We start from the raw sequence: 21,229 nt of genomic DNA on the forward strand, positions 1-21,229 counted from the left end.
GTCGTACCTTTGCACATTTTGTGTAAAATGTGTATTTCTATTGTTCTAAAGGAGATGTTTGGAAAGGCGTTGTTAGAAATATATACTTTAGATATTCTGAAATTACGGGTCACGTTCTGTTCAACAGTACATGTACAGTGAAACTATACCGCTCCCCCGTAGTGAATAGTGGTCTAGTCCTCTGACCTGTTTGGTGCATGCATGGAATCGGACAACCTAGCTAGCTATGCACTGTACTGGGTCACGTCATGTACGTTCACGATGCCACAGCACCCGGAACCTACAGTCTACGCGTTTGTTATGAGCCACGGTTTTTCATTTAGTTGCTGCCATTCTTTGTACACAGAGCATTACAAAACTCATAAAATATACGCCAGTACCAATTATTGCACAGGTTTGAAGAAATAAAGAAAGGAAAGGGCCGTTGGTCACTCCATGGTCACCATTTCTTTGAAAGCGTGGTTTTGAAAATGCAGTGACTGTTTTTGTTTCTTCATGTCTCTATGGGCGCCGCCATGTTGGATGATAGGGCGCCCCCATTTTTTTTTTTTTTTTTTTTTTTTCATTTCCCGCTCGCCGCCGGAAATGGGGACCCAAAAATTCCGTAATCCAAGTAATTAAAAAAAAACGGCCTAACGTGAATAAAAATACAATACCATAAGGCCAAAAAAAAAAGTCTCCGGTTTCTGGTATGGAGCTTGCCCAAAAAGTGGTGCGGCGACGCGGCTTTTTTTTTTTTTTTACCTGATTTTTTTGCTTCAAATGTCGGCTGACGACTGCAAATGGCGCCCGACTAAACTTAGTGCAAATATATGGGAGTCCAGAGAGGCCACATAAAGCTTATTCTCGACCATAACCCAATCTAAAAACACGTTAAAATTGTGCAGAAGCAGGATTCCAGTCAAACCAGTGAGTTTGGCAGTTTTGAGACATCATCTTTCATTGAAAAAAAACTTTTCCATTTTGCCGACGCGCATGGTTACGGCGACGCGCCCGCATACCAGAAACCGGAGACTTTTTTGGGGGGGCCTAATATGTTAAACCCTTTAAAACCCTGCAGGTCAGTTTCAGGTGAAGGGATATGAAGTGTAAAAGTAACTACATGTATGTCACACAGAGAGTCGCTGCACACACAAAAAAACAGCACTGTGTAAAGCATGTAAAGTGTGACTGAATCTGCCTTCTTGCCCTGAGCCTATAGTACACAAAGGAATCCTGCAGGGATTTTGAAGTGTTATCCATACTCCACAGAAGATTACCTCCGAGGAAATTGAAGTGTGGGTGCTAACTCTATGGGCAAAAGTGGTGGTTTTGCAAAACTTGAAGGGTTGCGAAGTGCAGAAGACTAGGAGAACTAGGAGATCACTTCATCACCATCATATTGACAATTGATACAATTTGTCCTCACATATTGTGAATTGACTCTCTGCAAAAGTACCCCCTCAATGGTGCAAGCAAGTAAGAAATGAAGGACACACGAGTGTCGATGCTGTCATGCACCAGTGCAGATGTGCATTTTTGTGCGAAGACACTACCTGTTTGTATACATTCTAATGAAAATTGTTGGCGAGTACAAGAACCATATGTACCAGAATCAGTGCACGAGAGAGCCATGTCCCTATTAAAGCAATCATTAGATGGTCGCACAATAATAATAATATGTGTCGCTTATAAAACACTTTCAAGAAAGCTAGGTCTCAAAGCGCTTCACAGTTATTACCCCTGTTCATCAGGTCACGAGAGCAGTTTTGTGCAGCCGAGATCAGCACAATCTTGTCTCTACCCTCACAGGTATCCAGTTATAGGCCTTGGTAGAGAGAGGCAATTGTAGTAAAGTGTCTTGCCCTAGGACACAAGCACAAGTTTCCCCGTCAAGGGATGGAACCCATGTGCCATAGCGCACAGGCCGAACACCGTAACCACGGCACTCCACAATGCCATCAACTGCTATCTACTTCACAAAGTCGATGGTATGCAAGTTCTCCTGTTGAAGAATGTGCTTTCTAATCAGAAATGCAGCTGAGCTGTTGCAATTGTCTAACTGCTCGTCCATTCAGTTCCATATTGAGTGGCAGTGACGGCACCTTACAGCAAAAAATCCAGAATCCGTGACGTGTTCCTTCCTCTTGTCACAACATGGTATTAGTTCAAAAGCACACGTGTCCAAGACGACTGGCTCTTCAAGAATTCGTTTCTAGACCATCCACTTGGTGCATGCTGATCCAGAAGAGTTCAATGACCAACACCATATTGTATGAGTTACTCGACTATGTTTGGCATTTTATAATTCTCAACTCAATCATTTCCATCATCAGTACAATGCAACCGCCATTACCCTTAACAGTCATAATAAAAACTGTCCATTATGCTGCTCCATGGGCATTAAACAACCAAATAAAAACACTTTGGGCGCATCAGCCACTTCGGTGAAAGCTGCAAATAGTCCCTTCGCACATTTCTGTTCATCTCAGGTTGTGAATAATGAGTAGATGTAGCATGCATTACTTGAAACATCCATGATTGGAATGTAACAACGGAAGGAGAGAAGACACTTACATGTCTTGGTCACCTCCTTGGTTTCCTGCCGGAGCTAAGTTGGGCAGCCTTCTTGGAGTCTCGGAGAGCTCTCTGGTGCCTCTTCTTGTACTCCTGGGGAGAGCAAATGTGGACATTGACTGAAAGGGTCCATGAAGTGAATTTTCCTCAGGAATATATTTTGTGCAACTTTCTACTCCTCTGTAATGCATGAGAAATATTTGACATCCCCTTTTGGTTAATTTGATTGATAAATACACTTCTTTAAACATTAAATTTTTCCATGCTTTTCCGGACAACTGAGGGCGCTGTTGCTGTGATATCATTTCTGGAAGACACTGTTCATTTTGGGTTTTCTGTTCAAATTGTGAACCCAAAAATGTGCTTATTGAAAATATTTGTGAGAAAAGTTTGCTCACTGGCTTACTGCCATGTGCTGACACAACAACGCATCACCAAAGAAAAAAAATTTACGACAGCGAAATATAAACAATTCTGGCAACTTTTGGTGCTGAAATAGCTGTAACACTGAGGTTTCTGCCTGAAATGGCTTCACTGTTGCTCATGAATATGGAAATTTCCATTAGCATAAAAACCAAAAAGGCCCCAAAATACCCTTGAAAATGGCAAAACAAAAAGTGGTTTAATGGAACACAGAGGTGCATTTCCAAGGATTGCATTAAAAGTTACATTGCATGGACCATTAAAGCTAGGACTCTCATAACTTTTTACCTTGCTCTACACATCACCTCTAAAATACTTCACTTTTACCTGGAAAAGTAAAATTCTTTTTAAATTGCTATTTTCCTAGCAGTTCAAAGTTATTCACTTTGGAATGAAACATCAAACGAACAAAATCAGCCCACATTTAGCTGTGGAATAATTACTTTTCTAAATGTTCAAATGTGACTTACCCCTTGTAGTCCAGCTTTCTGTTCTTCAAACCACTGATTCATTCCTTCCAGACTCAGCTTGCGACAGAACTGCTCTGCTCCAGCTATAACCAGAAATAAAAACACATTCTTTAAAGGTAGAGCAGATCATTAGCAGCTATCCAAAAAGTAACTGACAAAATTATTGTTGAAAAACTCACTTGGTTTAAAGACGGGGATGGCAATAAACTCCCTGTGAAATTATTCTTTCTGGTATGTTGTCATTTTGAAGAAAACAATAGAAGAAGGCCGTTTTCAAAGATGCGTCAAGTGACGCATTTTTTTAAGTTTCCGTAAGCAGTTGGTTTGTAATTCGGGGAATGGGTGCACGTAAGTGTTAACACGACGCACACGCGCGTGCGGTTGCTATTATACGTCGGTTCAGTGCGTGACATCGCGTAGCTGCAATCGGCTGAATAAGAACATGTCCTGGATGATAATTTTGGGCGTAATTCAAAACATGACTTAGCAACTTTTGAATTGAAATCAAAATAGGTTTTCTCGGAATATACAGCATTCACAGAGCTAAAACCTCATCAGGTTAGTTGTTAAGCACCCGTCTATAGATTTTGAGCAGATCTGTTGCTCAAAAATGAAAAACTTGCAGAAATGACAAATGATCTACCCTACCTTTAACAAGATATTTATGTGTGCATCTACAATGTGTTAAGTGCTTGATAATTACAGCTAAAGACAGAAATAGTACAGGTTCGAAATTGGAATCCCTTTGCAGCTAGGTTTTATATTTTCTTTACCTTTTTCGAAAATTATGTCATTAGTGTTGTAAAGTGCAATACTGGGTTTTGCCCCAAACCAACTTAATTTGGTTTGACAAGCACTGTACACACAGTGCTGTCTGATAGCTTGTGAGAAGGAAATTCACAAGCTTGTTCAGGTGGGACTGGAACACACCACAACCTCCTGCTCTCCTTTCTAGTGCAGACATCTTACCACTCAACCACCAAGCCTACTAGGGGTTGCTGGCCACCCCGAATGCAACAAAGCAGCAGACAATGCAACCAGTGTCTCAAGATGAAACTCACACATGCTATCTCAGTTTTTTTTATCTCAGACGCTCCCTGACAGCACCGAGCGTGCAGTACTGAAAACAATACCATCAGTGAAAACCGAAACCCAAAACTGAATATTCAAACTTACATCACCAAGAAATAGGGATCCGTCGTTAGTCTTGGGGTATATGGGCTCCCCATGCACAAACAAAAGAGGGCGCTTTTCTACCACTCTGGACGGGGTCCAGTGGACGGGACACACTGTGGGGCATACTTATTCACGTGCAGATAGCACGAAGTATGCACAGCTAATTTTATTTTGAGTGTTCACAAAGCCATGAGTGTCAGGCGTCGTTGGCTATGCATGCGAATGTCTCTCCTAGTGGTCTCCCCCAACTCTCCCTTTCTCACTGTTGAGGGGGTACTTGTTGAGGGGGTACTTGCGCACGGAGCCCATATACTCTAGCATTTTGTTCTGCAGTTAAACTGCACAAATACTTACTTTTTAACCTAATGTCGTCAGGTTGAAAGAAGAACGCTCGGTAGGCTGACGTTGGCTGGTTGTTCCCCGTCGTATCAGAGGTGTCCGTGACATCCATGTCATCCTTCCCATCATGCTTTGCTTCTTCCGTCTCGCTCTCGCTGTCGCTACTATCCAGCGTAAGCTGCCTCTTACCCAGGGCTGTTGAAGCCTGTATGTCCTTCTGAAGGGTGCTCAAACCTTCAACATCTTCATCCTCTGATAAAATTAAACGAACAAAAAATGCCCTTCATTGATATACACTTCTTTAAACGTGAGGCGTTCTGGCAAAATGGGATGAAACTGGGCACAGGCCATAGTGGAAAAAAAATGCAAAAACACAAAATGGTGGTGAATTTTTTTAAACAAATACAATAAAGCGTGGTATAAAAGTGCTTTTTAAGGAAACACATTAGGCATCTTTCATATCGAATTTTCACGACTACAATGCAGTTGAAACTATGAAGGTCTTTTTTTCAGTATTTCACTTTTGAAATGTTGATAAACGCAAACTTTTCATAGCCATTACTTGTCAACGGAATATCTGATTGAAGTGCAACAAACATCATTCTAAAGGAGGATTTTATTCTCTTCCTAATAACCACAAACTCTCATTCAGACCTCTGCCAAGTTGTGTCTCATTGTGCCAGAACGCCTCACAAATAATCTGCTTTCTATCATTCGAAGGGGTAGTTACATGTACATGTACTTTTTGTTTTTCGGTAAACCTCAATCCTTCATATCCTTCTCTGCCTTTCCCCAATTCTTTTAGCTTTATCATAAGTATATAAAACCTATAGGTTCCTTTGCTCTTATCCATAACTACTTTCAAAAGAACAATGTTTGTAAAGTCTCCGGTTTCACGACATCATTTATAAATTTCGATAAAATTGGAAGTCTGTATTTCCATTACTAAACTCAGCACCCCCAAAATGTTACATGCCATTAGAAAGCTCTTATCTTGCAGGATCCCCAAACAGGAAGCTAGGTTTGGAATTAGGTTTTTAAAATATTGTTAAAATACAGATCTTTGCCTTCACAATGATCTCCACCTTTACAATGCTTAATTTTTCTAAAAATAAATTGAAGTTTATAAGGAGAAAACAGGGAAACTGCCTGATAACAATTTTGAGTTCTGTATTTCTCGAAGTGTTATACTTCTACAAAATCATCCAAAAAAGTCAAATGAGACTTAATTAAACTGCTGCAAACTGCTTACTGACTGGATTGACCTGAAATATACAAATCCAAAAAAAAAGATTGGCCCTAGCAGAACTAAGACAGAAGTTTTAGACATATTTAAAACTACAAATCTGTAAAACAAAATTAAAAAAAAAATTGGAGAAACATGGCCTCACCTTGTCGGGCTTTTTTTTTTGGGGGGGGGGGGGGCGGGTTTTGGGGGGTGGTCATCTCTCCATTTTAAGTTCTTCCCAGAAGTGTCTGGTTTTCACAATACTTTGAAAATCCATTTTTTATTAATGCTGATTTTGTGGTGACAGGTCACAAAAGAGCTGATTTGACCGAGAATCATGAGAAATCCTTGACAAAAAAAAGTCAATTTTTTCTCACCTGATTCCAATTCCTCCTCCGCAAAGAACCTGAACGGTTTGTTTTCATCTTTGTCCTGGCTGAACTCCAGGTCCTTGACGTCATAAAAGATATCTTTGGACACCTCGGGAATTGATGCATCGACTCTTGATTTGTCTTTCTTCTTTGTTGATGTTCTGTGAACACAGTTGACTCTCGTTAATACAAACTCTGTTAATACAAATATCTGGCTATAGTGAAGCCTCGGTCCCGAACGTGTACTTATGTGCACAATGAGTGGAACCAGCACTTAACACAACATTCGGATATAACAAACATCGCGCACTGATCCGACGAATTATAGCAACCGCACGTGCGAGTGCGCGTCATGCCAATGCTTGCGCGCGCTTCGCCGAATAACAAAACGAACTACTAATTTAAATTTCCTACAGTGTGTCTTAAGAAGCACTATTGGAAAGGCCTTCTTTCGCTGATTACATGTACTTCAAAATGACAGCTTGCCAGAAAGAATAATTTCACAGGGAGTTTAGTCCCCTTACTATCTTTCAACCAAGTATGTTTTTCAACAATAATTACGCCAGTTACTTTTCGGATAGCTGCAAATGATGGACTATAGCTTTAAGGTCAAATAAGGGAATATACGGCCAGGGCCAAGGGATGCTATCGGCGATCAGGCCCCTCTATCTGGTTTTAAACATACTTGTTTAAAACCGGCCAAGCACTCATTTATTCCCATTGATTAATACATTTTTGTTAAAAAAAGTCAAAATAAGTCAAATATTGACAGAATTCCAACAATTTTGTTTAACAATTTTTCTTCATGTTTAGTGAAGCACCGCTCTGGCTATGTCTATGGTATGAGCCTCGTGCGCGTATGGCTCGAAATCTCCTCATTTGGAGATTGGCACGTACTGGGAGATGTGGCGCAGAATGCTGCAGTGTTTTACCAGTGGTTTAAAACCACCTTCGTGACAGGCTTTCAACCAATGGGAATGGGTAAAACTGTCTCAGGTATTTATAAATATTGATTTGCAGTTAACCAAGTTGTATCCCATTGTGGTTACTTAGAGAAAGTTTAATTGTGAAGTAATGAATTGTAGTTTTTAATTTTTGGCCAAAAATAACCTTCTAAACCTCAAAAAAAAAATTGGTCGAACAAAAACAATGTAGGGACATTCCACACATAACCAAAAAAACCAACAAATCAGTGCATTCATTTCAAATCAATAGATTTTCACAGCATTACAGTGGCTCATTTAGGTATCCCTTAATTTGTAAACCTCCTAAATATTAAAACTCACCCACAGGCCCAGATAAATACTAGTTATTATCTAGGCCCAGATAATACCAGCGCTATTTAAAATGTGTCAAGCATAATTACCCAGTGGATACAGAAGCATCTGCAATCTCAAACTGCGTGTGGTCTTTGCTTGTTGGGTCGTAACGCACTCGACTAGGGTCCCTGTTAACAAATAAAAAAAGACAAAACTCCTCAAATTTGTACTTGAAAATAAGAACAAGAATGTTGGAATTTGGTTAAATCAATCAAAGGATATAGCACTAGGATAAACCATTTCAGGATACTGTATTGGTTATCAGTTGGTCTGAAGATGGGCCTCAATGTATAACATGGCATTGTTAATGTAGTATTAGCTGAATTAATTAATGAGATATAAGTTGCTTAGTCTTACCTGAAGTTTGTGGTAGTCTTGTTCTCCAGGCTGTGCACAGCGTACCTTCCGACTATGCTCTCCAAGACAGACAGTGATTTCTGCTTCTCCGCTTTCAAATCATGATCTTCGTCACCAACATCATCATCCTCACTATCATCTGTATTCAAATTCAACAAGTCAAATAATCACCGAAGATTTTCCAGGCAAAGGATTGAAAGAGAATAAGCATACGCCACAAAAGGACAAATTTTACACTTCAAAACCTGCAAGGTATATTCAGTTTTAAATTTAACTGCAAAGCCTCAAAACATCTGGAAATAATTTCAAGTATAAGAAATTTGATATGCACGTCATTAAACCAAAAAAAAAATGGTTTTTGCCTTCACCTTCCATGAACGTTTCTCCTAGCTTGAAGCGACTGTCTGTCCCAATCCTATCCTGAAGTTTCAGCAACTGTTGGTGAAAAAAACACAAAGTTTTCACATTCAGCTTAAAATGACTGTTCAAACCCAGCAGCACCCAATTTTACGAAGCGCTGCGACGCATCACAACCCGAATTACGACGTGTAACACGTCACAACTAGCGGCGCGCTGTATGATCCATTTCATAAAACTTGCGATGAGTTGAACGCGTCATAAGCTCTTTGACAATGGCTTAAAACACGTCGCAAGTTATGACGTGTCTACTGGTCATCGCAAAATATGAAGAGTCCTTCTCTTAGCCAGTTTCATGCCATAAAATACATGAAGGAGACTATAATACCGAGGCAATGGGTGTAAAGTTGTAAAAAGAAAATGCATTGAATAATTATGAATTAGCCTGGAAAACTGCAGATGAAATTTGCTTTTACATACGGGTCTTACAGAATTTTACGGTCATACAGAATTTTAACTGGTAAGTTTCTCCCAAAACTTTGTTTTGACGACGCAAAAACACTGCAACTCAACAGAAAAAAATGCAGGTATGGCCGCATGGGTCAAAATACTGCATGGACATATCAACGATTGATGTGGTTTTTCAGTTTTCTACTTGCCTTTTCTCCCGCCTTTCCTTGGAAGTGTGGTTTGATCTTAAATCTGTCCTCATCATTTGCTTCAGCCCCCAGGTCCATCGTCTCCTCCTCATCACTGTCAAACAAGCCTGGTCTTTTCAAAACATTCATCTATTAACCAAACAAGGAAGAAAACATGTTAATAATAAGACTGGAAAAACAAATGTACTGCTTCAATATTAAAAACAATGAAGTGGGTTTGAGATGACGCTACATGTAGGTGTACCATGACATGATGTTTCAAACACTTTCATGTACTTAACCCCTAACCTTCCCAAATCCTCCAAAATTCTCTTTGCAAAATGGAGGATTTTACAGGGTTCAGGCTATATGGTAAAAGAGTGTAGCTGATTTTGGAAGATGCACCGTGTCAGGGTCTTAGGCTGGACCTTGTGTTGTTTATGTTTGTCGTGCATTCATTTAGGCATAGATTATACTCAAAATCCTCCACACTGCTCCAGGATGTCACTGGCTCTGCCACAACATAGTCACCCCTCCAAGGACCACATTCAAGAAATAACAGATGATTTTGCGGGATTGGTGCTGAATGCAATTTTGACAAGGACAATGAAGGAGGCACTTGGAGGATTTTGCAGGATTGAGGTTGCATCCTAGCAAAAATGCCTAGGAAGTTAGGATTAATATAAATTCTCAAAATCTTTTGGTCGGGCACTTCTCCGGAACGCCAGTCCGACACAGGCATAATCTTTCGCTCAAAATAAAGTTTCACATTATTTTAAAAGGTTTTATCATCAGAGATATAACAACATATACATAAATTTGGTGACACTACTATACCTTAGATGTGGCAGTTTTGTTTTTTGGAGTACCATCAGCTTCAGAGCTTTCATCATCGGAGTCAAACCTCACGTGTGTCCTTGCAGAAAGAGTCCCCTTTTTAGAGTCCTGCATTTAAGCAAGTATATTGATACGTATTCCACTTTGACATTTGCATGTGTACATCTGTGTGAACAGGTTCCCATATGAAACTGGAAAATCCGAGACAACCTGTGGGCATCTCATTGGTCAAAATCTGATCTAGTCAGTCCAAAACTGTACATTTCATCAACCGTCTCATCTCCATATTTCTTCAGTCTTGTGAGACACTGCTTTGAAAGTCTTTTGAGAATTTACTTTTCTCTTAATAATCTGCCTCCCTTTATGGAACTCCCTACCCAAATTGTTTTCCCTATTACCTATTATCTTCCACAAACGAATTGTGAACAGATTTCTTGAGTTATGACTTTTGCTCATTCTTTCAGTACCGTCTTCTTTTATTCTATTCATCACACAACTATCACACAACTTGTATTGTATTTGTAATGTATTGTATTTGTAAATGTATGTAGTCGCCTTAAGTCAAAGGAAGTCAAGTAGTCATTTGTATTGTATACAGGGCCCCCATGGAAACCAGCTTAAAAAGTTTGGGCATACCCTGGGTAAGAAATGTTATAAATAAATAAATAAATAAATAAATGGCTCTTGGCCTTGTATTGGGGCGATACTCACAAAAAACAAAAACAGATAACTAAAAAAAACATAACAAAACAAGAATGAAGAATACTGATTAACAACACTTCATGCTCACCAGAGATTTCAGGGCTTCTTGGATGGCAGCTTTCTGAGTCAGGATGCTAGCTTGCCTCTTCTTCACTGACTCCAACCTTATCTGGTTGGACTGTCGGTGTTTAGTCTGATCTCCAGGAGAAGCAAGCGCAGTCTTTCTGGCCTCAGAGTCAACGTTGTCGACCGACAGTGTTCTTCTAGGTGTCCCTTTTCCATCACTGGCATCCGAACTGTTGCTGGAATCAGAATCGCTAGCACTGCTGCTACTTGAAGACTGTTCGTCGTTATCGCTAGCATCACCTTCATCTTCGCTACTAGAATAGCTGTCACTGTTATTTTCTTTTTTGACATTCTCTTCAACTGTTGTTTCAGTTCTGGAATTCACTGTATGCTCTTTTTCCTGGTGTGACACGAATTTGTCTTCGAGGTTCCTAGTGTCTTTGGCATTATACTGAACATGACTGTGTGTTGTCGTTTCTTTCAAATTGTCCTCTGCTTCGCTGTTCTCTATTTCATCTTCTTCAGAATTTTCATCATCATCATCTTCTTCGTCGTCATCATCATCTTCTTCGTCATCTTCATCATCACCATCACTGTGTTCTTCATTAACATCTGCATCATTGTTACTTTCATATTCTTCGTCGTCAGTTTCGTCACCGTTCTCATCAATGTCTTCATCGTTTTCTTCAACCCTTACACCCTCTTCGAATTCCCTTTCACTACCATCACTATCAGTATCATCTGAATCATCAGCTATCTGGACTGGGATTCTTCCCCTTGCCGGAACATTGGCCTCTCGGTCGTTGCTGGGAAGAACACTATTTGTTTTATCATCTGGTTTGCTCTCTATCCGTCCATTTTTCTCAGCAACTCCGGAGGAGTTAAGTGATTGTGTTCTCCGTCCAGTGACACTTTCCTCTTTTCTAAATCCATCAAACTCACTCGTATCACCAGACATTGCAGCCGTTTTCTCCTTACTGTAGTAATCCTCTGCCCAGTTTGTTAGAATCTCTCGCTCTTTGATCTCTGGTTCTGAGGATTTTTTGGCAAAATTGCAAATTTCGTCTGTGTCAGCCGATCCGCACGAATCTTCATCCGAGTCCAGGTTGTACTGCTCCAGTAAATCTTGTACATCACGATGTCCCTGTTGATTGCTTTCAACTTGAGTGCTTTGGTTTGATTTAACGTTCGCTTCAATTTGTGCACGGTATGGTTTGAGCTGGACTAAATCCGTTCTTCTGCCGTCAATATTTCCATTCCGCCGGACAATTTCAAAGTCTCCATCAGAAGATTTGGATTTCTCTCTACTTGACTGATTTCCATCTTGGCTCCACAAAAGAACTTGCTTCTTCTGAGACGATTCGTTTTTAAACAAGATTCCTTGATTCTCTCGTTTTATTTTCTTCTTGTGGGCGTACTCGGGAAAAACCCCCATTCTCTTTCTATCAATATCCGATACTTCCTCCGGCAGTTGCCACGTTAAATCTTCCACGGGCCTGTCAGTTATGAGTTGGTCCGTCTTGGCATCGTCTTTGAATTTTCGGACATAGTGGACATACTTGGAGGGGTCGTGGGTCATTTGGGATCGCTTGTCCTTGCGCTGCATGTGCATGATGGGAAGGACGCGACCAAATTTGCCGACAATCCAGTTCTGCACATGATGAAAAAAATGATGTCACAAACTGGATTTATTTCCCAATAAATTTTTTTGGCAATTTTCCCCCTTTCCAACCAAACAACTATTTCATTATCGCCTCAGTGTACATGGTGTTTGTTTAAAGGCACTATAATATGTATCGGAAAAAAATGTGGATTTAAGATTTTTGAAAACGGATTTTACACTATTCTGAAAAGTACAAAACATTGGCCCTACAAGTGACTCAGATCCCCTATAACTGAAGTTTATCATACAAGGAAGTACAAAGACTCAAATGCTGATGTCCTCTTGATCGAAATGACCAGAGAAATTTCTTCGGGCTAGCTAAAACAAGGAGCCAACGTTTAGCACTCGACTCACCGTTTCTCCCGGTATTGGTGTTCCGGGGACAGCTTTCTTCATGAGGAAATCTTCCACCCCTGCCTTCGTCATATTCTCCTCAAGTCTTTCTTTGGCTGCATCCTGCTCAGTCTGTTTTCTTGTCTTGGTGCGGATGGGCTCTGGATTCTCTTTGGCTTCTTTCCTCTCGTTTGCAAGTCTATAGAAAAGGAATTAAAGGAATCTGGTCACCGAGATCCATGAGGTTTTTTAGGTTCCTGAGGTTCCTTACGTTTCTCAGCAATTATGCAGGATTTCTGAAATTGCAGCAAGCTACTATTACTCTACTTTAGACTGGATGCCTTTTGGACGTTTTACCATTGAGTTCCTGCACAGTGATGGGTCTTTTAGGTGTTTGAGGTTCCTGAGGTTCCTTAGTATCCTCAGCAATTATGCAGGATTTCTGAAATTGCAGCCCAGCTACTATTAAGACTTTATGCCCTTTGGACGTTTTCATTCCATTCAGTTTCTGCACAGTGATGGGTTTCTGAGGTTTTTAAGGTTGAACTTGAGTTTCCTTAAGTTCCTCAACAATTGTGTAGGATTTCTGAAATTGCAGCCCAGCTATTATTACTATACTTAAGACTTGATGCCTCTTGGACGTTTTATTATTGACCTCCTGCAAAGTGATGGGTTATTGAGGTTTTGAAGGTTCCTGAGGTTCGCTAGGTTCCTCAGCAATCACGCAGGATTTCTGAAATTGCAGCCCAGCAATGCCCCTTGGCAGTTTTACCACAGTTGACTTCCTGCACAGTGATGGGTTTTGAGGTTTTCAAGGTTCCTGAGGTTCCCTTAGTTCCTCAGCAAATTTTGTAGGATTTCTGAAATTGCAGCCCATTATTACTCTATTTAAGACTTGATGCCCCTTGGACATTTTGCCATTGATTTCCTGCACAGTGAGGGGTTCCTGAGGTTTTCAAGGTTCCTAAAGTTCCCAAGGTTCCTAAGTAATCATGTAGGATTACTGAAATTGCAGCCCACCTACTATAACTATACTTAAGACTTGATGCCTCTTGGATGTTTTACCATTGACTTCCTGCAAAGTGATGGGTTTTTGAGGTTTTCATGGTTCCTGAGGTTCGCTAGGTTCCTTAGCAATTACGCAGGCTTTCTGAAATTGCAGCCCAGCTACTATTCAGACTTGATGCCCCTTGAAATTTTTACCATTGAGTTCCTGCACAGTGATGGTGGTTTTTTTTAGGTTTTCGAGGTTCCTGAGGTTCCCTTGGTTCTTGAAAGCCTGCCTTTGATGTAGCAAACACCGCAACACCCTTTTCATCAAATGTTCTTATTGGTAATAAAAACGAGTCTCAACAGCCAAATTTGCAGAGCTGAGGAGTCAGGTTGTAAATGTCTGGAGGATAAGGTTTCCTTACTTGGTGAGGAAGTCCTCCTTTGCCACTTGTACTTTCATCGTATGTCCTTTCCATTTGGTATCATTGTAGATAGATGAGCCTGTCAAATTTAAATAATAATAATGTGTATTTATATAGCGCACACATCCACCAGTATTGGTGCTCAAGGCGCTACATCATTATTACCCTGCTCATTGGGCAAATGAAACATTTCAAATACCATCTCAGCTCCCTGGGGAGTAAACAGCTGGATGCTGCCATTTCGGCGCAAAGCAACCATCTCTGCCCTCACAGGTACCCAATTTACTCCTGGGTGGTAAAAAGCAATGAGTGACAAATTGCCTTGCCGAAGGGCACACGCATTATAACCCCAGGCGGGACTCGAACCCACAACCTGCAGAAATATCTACAAACCATGAATTCAATGCTCCAGACCAAGGGGCCACAGCACTCAACAAAATTTCAATGCTGGTCATCAATTTTTATTATTTCTACAAATGGATGGAAAAATGCTTTATTTCCATACACTGAGTAATGGAAAAGTGAGCTTTTAGAAGTTGCAAATATCAAAGGTGGACAGCAACTGAGACTCTGAAAAAGGATGTCTTCCTTTGCCTTTCAAAAGGAAAACACCTTAAAGAAAAGAGTTAATGAAAATTCAAAGAAATAAAATTCAAGGACTTACACTTTTTGAAGTTGGTCTCCGAGATGTTGATATCCATGTGGGCAAAGACGTTCACTATTTGTCCTGATCAGCAAGCAACGAGGGAAAAATACAGAAAATCACTGTTTATTCACTTGAAATTTCTGGGGTGCTCATTCTGGGTGTTTCAAAAAGGGTATACCTGAAATAAATGATCTTATATATGGTACAATCCTGAACTTCAAAACTGAGAGAATGGTTACATTATATAAAAGCAAGGTTTGATAGCTTTCCCAAAAACATTACTTGCACCCTGCAGTCATGGTTGACTGAGCACCATTTCAAAACTACTGCTGCCTGTTGGCCTGATGATCATGGCCAAATTAGCTGTCCAAACACTGCATCACCTTTGCATGGCTTTCTCAAGTATTACGGTTGTTCTGTGCACAAACCAAATAGAAGATTAGTACTTTGGAACGCCACACAAAGACTTGTGTTGATACACACTTAACAAAGCTTTAAGGTAATATACAAAATCTGCTATTGCTGTAATTTTCAGAAATGGTGGATTTGTGGGTATTTTATAGCAAATATTGGTACATTGACCTGTTCAAAATTTGCGTTTTCATAGACCCTGGAAAACCCAAGAAAAAAATGTCATTCATGCTGAGCAAACGGCCTCGAATGACTTTTTTGCTCACACATGGCTCTCTTGTGCGGCCGAATTTATGCCTACCTTGGCTATCTCTCTTTGTCCTTACATCGACGGATGTAACCGATCCGAACCTGCCAAAGCGCTGCTGCAGGTCATCTGCGGTGACATCCTGATGCAGACCTCCGATGAAGAGTCTCTTTCGGACAGGCTGGGCCAGTTGTACCTTGGTTTCATCAGGCATGGTGAAAGCTTAGTACCTATATTGAAATGAACACAAACTGCTTAGCCAAAACCCAAGAAATTTCATGTCACCATTTTCCTAAATGTTAGTTACTCAGATTTCCTGGCACCAGGACCTCTCTATCTTTGTTGTTATGAAGCAATTTTTTTGCCGCAGAATAGCTTCCGCAACCTCAAGCAATCTTCTTTTTCCTTAGGCCTGGTTTTCAAGACTTGCAACTTATTCTTATCACGGAACAATGCTCCATCTCACCAAAAAAACACCTTTCTTTTAAGTTTCTTACCCATTTTCAAGTTGATGCTGCACCAACCAATGCAGTTTAGTATGTATCGCACATGTTCAGTTTTGTCGTCATTATTGTTGTTTTACCCAATAGTTTCCCTCTAAATTCAAAATCCTGTCCTCTTTCCAAAACGGGTATCCTTCCAAAACATATCTGTTGCTTGGCAAGATTACCATATGCGAAGTTCACTAACAAGCCCCCAGATAGCAATTTCATGTCAGCAAAGTCAATTTGAGCAGTGAGAAAATACAAGCATTTTCTTAGAAAACACTTAGAATTTTTCAGTCCACTCTCATATGGTTTGTACACAGAACGTTGAGTGAACTTCGTATATGGAAATCTTTCCCTGTTGCTTTTTAACACAGGCTGAGGCCCTAAATGTAGACTTTTGTTGTCGTCTAGTCCTTTCAGTCAAAATCAAACAAGTGACTGTTTTCAACAGTTAAGAATTCCCAGCCTACATAAAGCAGGATTGACTGGCTGGGACTGTTTAAGTAACTTGATACAGCTATGCTTTGACTCCGGGTGAGTGATAAAACTGTGACCACAACTTGCCTGCTTTGTCTGTTGACCCGGTTTGACTAGTCACAGTGCTTGCTTGACATATGATCTGACTGCTGGTGACTAGCCTTTGATAAAAGTATAGCAGGGGAAGTGGAAGTGAATTTTGACTGTCTGTGACTGTTTAAATACATGTAGCAAGAAAATTAAGGTTACGCATTAACTTGGGCAGTAGAAGTCCCATAAATGGGACCCAAATACTGGACTTCCTCCGTATAGGGCCCCACTGTCATCATAGCCAGTGACCAGTAGGACATTATTTTTCTTTTTAATTTCACATACAGACTTTGCTGCAAGTTTATTTGTGCTTTTAGCTTTGGAAGCACACTCACCTTCTTACTAGCATGGAAAACAAAAAGATATCTCTCAAATGACATCACTGCCTACTCCTAGCACTTGTACGCATGCACATCATTTCGCTTGTACCGTACCCCCCGCTCGATCATATGCGTGCACGTTTCAAGTGTCAGGTTGGCTCAGTGCGGAAAGGGCATATTTTTCATCATTTTGGCCTAAAAACCGACAGAATCCACCTATGTTAGTTCCGCACAAGATACGTGAGTATGTCAAGAGATAAAGTACGGAGTATAGGGGCAAACTGTGCAGCGGTTATGTGTGAAATGGCTGCATTTTGATGGACGTTTTTGTACTATTAGTGTTTTGTGCTGCATGCAATTTTGCGGGCTTCTTGATCTATGAGGCTCCGCTCACGCGGAGCCTCATAGTTCTAGGAGTAATCACTGCCTATAGATGGTATGTGCATAGATGGCCATTTTGCAAGTCAATTGGTTGTGATGCATCAAAGAAATTCGAGCAACAAGCGCCTGTTTTGAACATTGTGTACACTGCACCCACACGCACCTTATGGCGTTGATAACTACATTAGAAAATGTGGAAGGCGCTGTGCATTTGGTGACCCTTTTTCAGAATAGGAAATTGTGATTAGAATTTTGAGTTTTTGGCACATACTGTTCTATCAAATCATGTCTATTTAAATTCAAATATCAGAATTTTAACAACAGAGGGCATTGTATCTAGCTGGCTTAATATCGTTTAGGCCTACTGAAAGAAATTAGTGATGCATGGCCAGGTATGGTATGGGAATAGCGTACGTTACAGCTGATCTCTGAGCAAGGTGAGAATTAGACCCGTGAACATGGCGTTCCACGCTGTTGTGTATTTTCGAACCTAGCGAAATCGATCTGCCATACATAATTTCGTATGGATGTTGAGTACTCACCTAGAAATCTAAATTTGCCTGTCCGCGTGTTCAGGATGTGCCATTTCGACGAAATTTGCCATCAATGAAGACCCATACGAAAGTGTAGAATTTGGATTTTAACCTGACAAGTGACCCTGACAAATGACCCTGGACGAGTACCCAGGGTCATTTGCGTGCAAATTTATCGGAGCCCTCCGAGCTACCCGTCTGCTTCATGTGGCGCATATGATACTAGGCGGCATCTGATTGGCCAATAACGAGACCACGTGATAAACGCAGCTAATAATTTGGAATCGCACTTATGATCCGGACATCAGGAGTGCCCGGAGCGTCAGTGTGATACCAAATTATCTGCAGCATTTATCACGTGGTAAATCACATGCATGATCGGAGGAGGTTGCAGGACGTCGAGATCTTGCCAGATTTTACCTCGAAATTCGAATATCTTTTAAATGCCAGATTTGGCGTAAAAGCAGATTTCAACAAGTTCAAGAAAGCTTGATAATGATAATAATGTGAATACTTATCACACGGTAAGGCAATGTTCAGTCTTTGTCACGGAAGGACGATTTCGCTTGGTTCGAACATGTACAAGAGCGTGTAGTTTACAAGCCACGTTCACGGGTCTAGGTGAGAAAATATTAACGAAACTGGTGCATCGCAAATCGACCGACGGCAGGCCTTTAAGTGATTAACATTAACTCGGTCAAGTTGTACCCTTCTACAAACGTGAAAAATACATTGTCATTATTGTAGCAATACATTTACGCCTTGCAGCATGATAAAAGCAAAGGTACCTGTCAACAATGAAATAAACGCTGAATAATAATGGAAAAACTCTTCGATTTCGTCTGCATCCATGCATCTGCACGTGGAGCGCCACACACTTTGCCACTAGCTCTATCTACACGTTCAAAAATAAATCATAAAAATGTGTACCTGCTGGTATTTTCATTTAGAACGTGTAGTTTATGTTTTTAACTTATTTGTCAAGTGATTGCGCAAAGGATTTCATAAGCTAATAAATGACACTTATTATTCTATAAAATTCAGACATTTTCAGATGGATATAATTATTGCACAAAATATAATTATTTCCATATTTAGAGGTTGGAGTACCCATTACACATGAGACCAGTAATTTGTATATTATAATTAAACTACTTCATTCCAAATGTCTCAATTGCTGTATGTATAATCCCAATTCATAAATACCTCAGACAGTTTAGCCATTCCTATTGGTCGAGAGCCCGTCACGTGGCCGGTATTAAACGGATGATAAAGACATGGCTAGCTGGTCTTAAACACTTTTCCAGTGTCAAAATAAAATGTGGACTCCTAAAAATCCAGTGCCTCTTATCGTTTCATTGGTTGAACGTTCACAATCCTCACGTAGGCATGCGCAACACTACCAGGGAGTTAGAATTTTATAGTTCTAAATTCAAAATGCAACGCGCCAGGTGCGTTCTGCGCGACATCGCATAGAACACGATACGCGCGCGTCAATCTCCATAAAAGGGTTGTTTTCATCTTACTCGCCAGCTGAACACTCCATTATTTTGCAGGAGGGATGATTCAAAAAGCATAAAGTGAATTTGTTGAACAAAATCGGGATGTTTTGAACGAATTATATGATTTTTTTTTACCGAAAAGGTATTTATGAATGGGAATAAATATGTACTCCGTCGGTATTTATCACTCTGTTTAATACCACTTAGAGTCTGGGTGCTGATAATTACCCTCGCCTCCGGCTCGGGTAATTATCAGCACCCAGACTCTAAGTGGTATTAAACAGAGTGATAAAAACCTCCGGAGCACACATTTATTCCCTTATTAATTTATGAAATAAACAGTGAATTCTCAAACTTTTTCAGTGTAATCTACATGATTCATGACAAAAATGACAGTGATTTCACATATAATGGGGACACCAAATTTGCCATTCTCCGAAACAATTTTCTCATCATGTATGAAGAAGATAAATTTGATTTTTATGATTCATGTTTTGAATGACATTTACCACATACTGAAACTGCAAAGAGTGCAGAAAATTCTTTATGTACAAAGATATACGGCACCCTTATTTATGGATATTTTCCATGTATATCATAGCTAATGCTATAAAATCACTTGAAAACAGGAAGATTCATCATTAGGAACTGTTATATTTTATTGCCGTTATTACATTTTCATATAAACACACCTTGAAATGGTAACTGCATAGACATATTTTAAAACTCAAAATAACATTAAATGTGTATATAACTGTTATAGAATACAATGCATACATACGGTCTTTCATAAAAATGTTACACAGCAGAAACATTTCACAGTAAAAATAAAACTTTAAAAACCAAAACACTTTTTTCATTTGTTCTAAATTCTAAACATTTCAAGAACTTGCTATTTCATGAATATATTCAATTTAATAAAATTTATGGATATTCATTCACTTTGATGTTTATAAACTCATATACCAGCAACAACTAATGCACCACTCATCTGCAAACTGAAAGTATATGACATTTGCAGATTAGAAACAAATTACATATTTCCAAAATATGACCTGTTCTGTCAGACTTTTCTGGGCACTGACAAGGTCAAATATGAGATTTTTGCTTATTGTTAAAAGGTGTATATTTTACTTTTAATAGGCGGTTTAATTTTTGAAACCGGACATTCCTGGGCAAATTTATGCTATTTTGAAGTTCATCGTGTCGAAAAGTAGAAAACGGAGAAAAAGGCAGCCAAAGTTTGGGGTCTATTTTAAGACCTGTTTCAAGTGACATTTCTTTTACTGATATACCTTAACAAATCATCAAAAATACTATACTTAAGAGTTCAAATTAGGGTTTCAAACTTTTATATTATATTTTAGAAATGCTCAGAACTTCAAATATGCAAGAATTTGAAAATCCAAAAAAATCATTCCCACAGTGTTTTGTGGCCCTATCTCAATTTCAACCTCTGCCCAGAAGCGTCTGCTTTTGACAGAACAGGTCACAAATATGTAAAAACCAAAACAAGCAAACCAACGACAAACTAATTCAAAATAGCTTGCACCTTTTTTACAAGGTTAAAGTAAAAAAAAAAAAAAAAGTACAGTACCACCTGAAAATCTCCAAATTTTGTTCTCAAAATAAAATTGAAAATGTACCTTTTATAGAAATATTTAAAGTATAAAAATCACATTAAACATGAAATATCAGCTTACAAGTTTTGCATAGTTTAGGTCAAGATTAAAACAAAGTTAAGTCAATTACATAAGGATCTAAATAATCCCGGAAGCCTAGCTCTCAGACTATTATTTTAGCTTGTACATATTGATTGAGCTCAAACAAACTGGTTCCTCAAACTTTTGTTCGCAACATCAGAGAAGAAAAATAGGAATTCTT

The 21,229-nt window shown here is 39.6% G+C and overlaps 1 protein-coding gene across 1 annotated transcript; it reads right to left on the bottom strand.

The window, feature by feature from the left end:
- Nucleotides 1-1,348: 1,348 nt before the first annotated feature.
- Nucleotides 1,349-18,685, bottom strand: LOC119726410 (nucleolar protein 8-like). Its single transcript, XM_038198065.1, has 15 exons — nt 18,632-18,685; nt 15,609-15,784; nt 14,915-14,977; nt 14,251-14,329; nt 12,857-13,034; nt 10,862-12,490; nt 10,072-10,179; nt 9,256-9,384; nt 8,608-8,674; nt 8,240-8,378; nt 7,930-8,010; nt 6,570-6,724; nt 4,980-5,216; nt 3,450-3,532; nt 1,349-2,649 (listed from the first exon to the last, which is right to left on the bottom strand). Exons 2-15 carry the CDS (start codon nt 15,766-15,768, stop codon nt 2,566-2,568), a joined length of 3,192 nt encoding a protein of 1,063 aa, XP_038053993.1. The 5' UTR covers nt 15,769-15,784; nt 18,632-18,685; the 3' UTR covers nt 1,349-2,565.
- Between the last annotated feature and the right edge of the window lie 2,544 nt (nt 18,686-21,229).

The sequence above is a fragment of the Patiria miniata genome, unplaced genomic scaffold (genome assembly GCF_015706575.1).
Source record: "Patiria miniata isolate m_02_andy unplaced genomic scaffold, ASM1570657v1 HiC_scaffold_2, whole genome shotgun sequence".
Lineage (NCBI taxonomy): Eukaryota > Metazoa > Echinodermata > Asteroidea > Valvatida > Asterinidae > Patiria > Patiria miniata.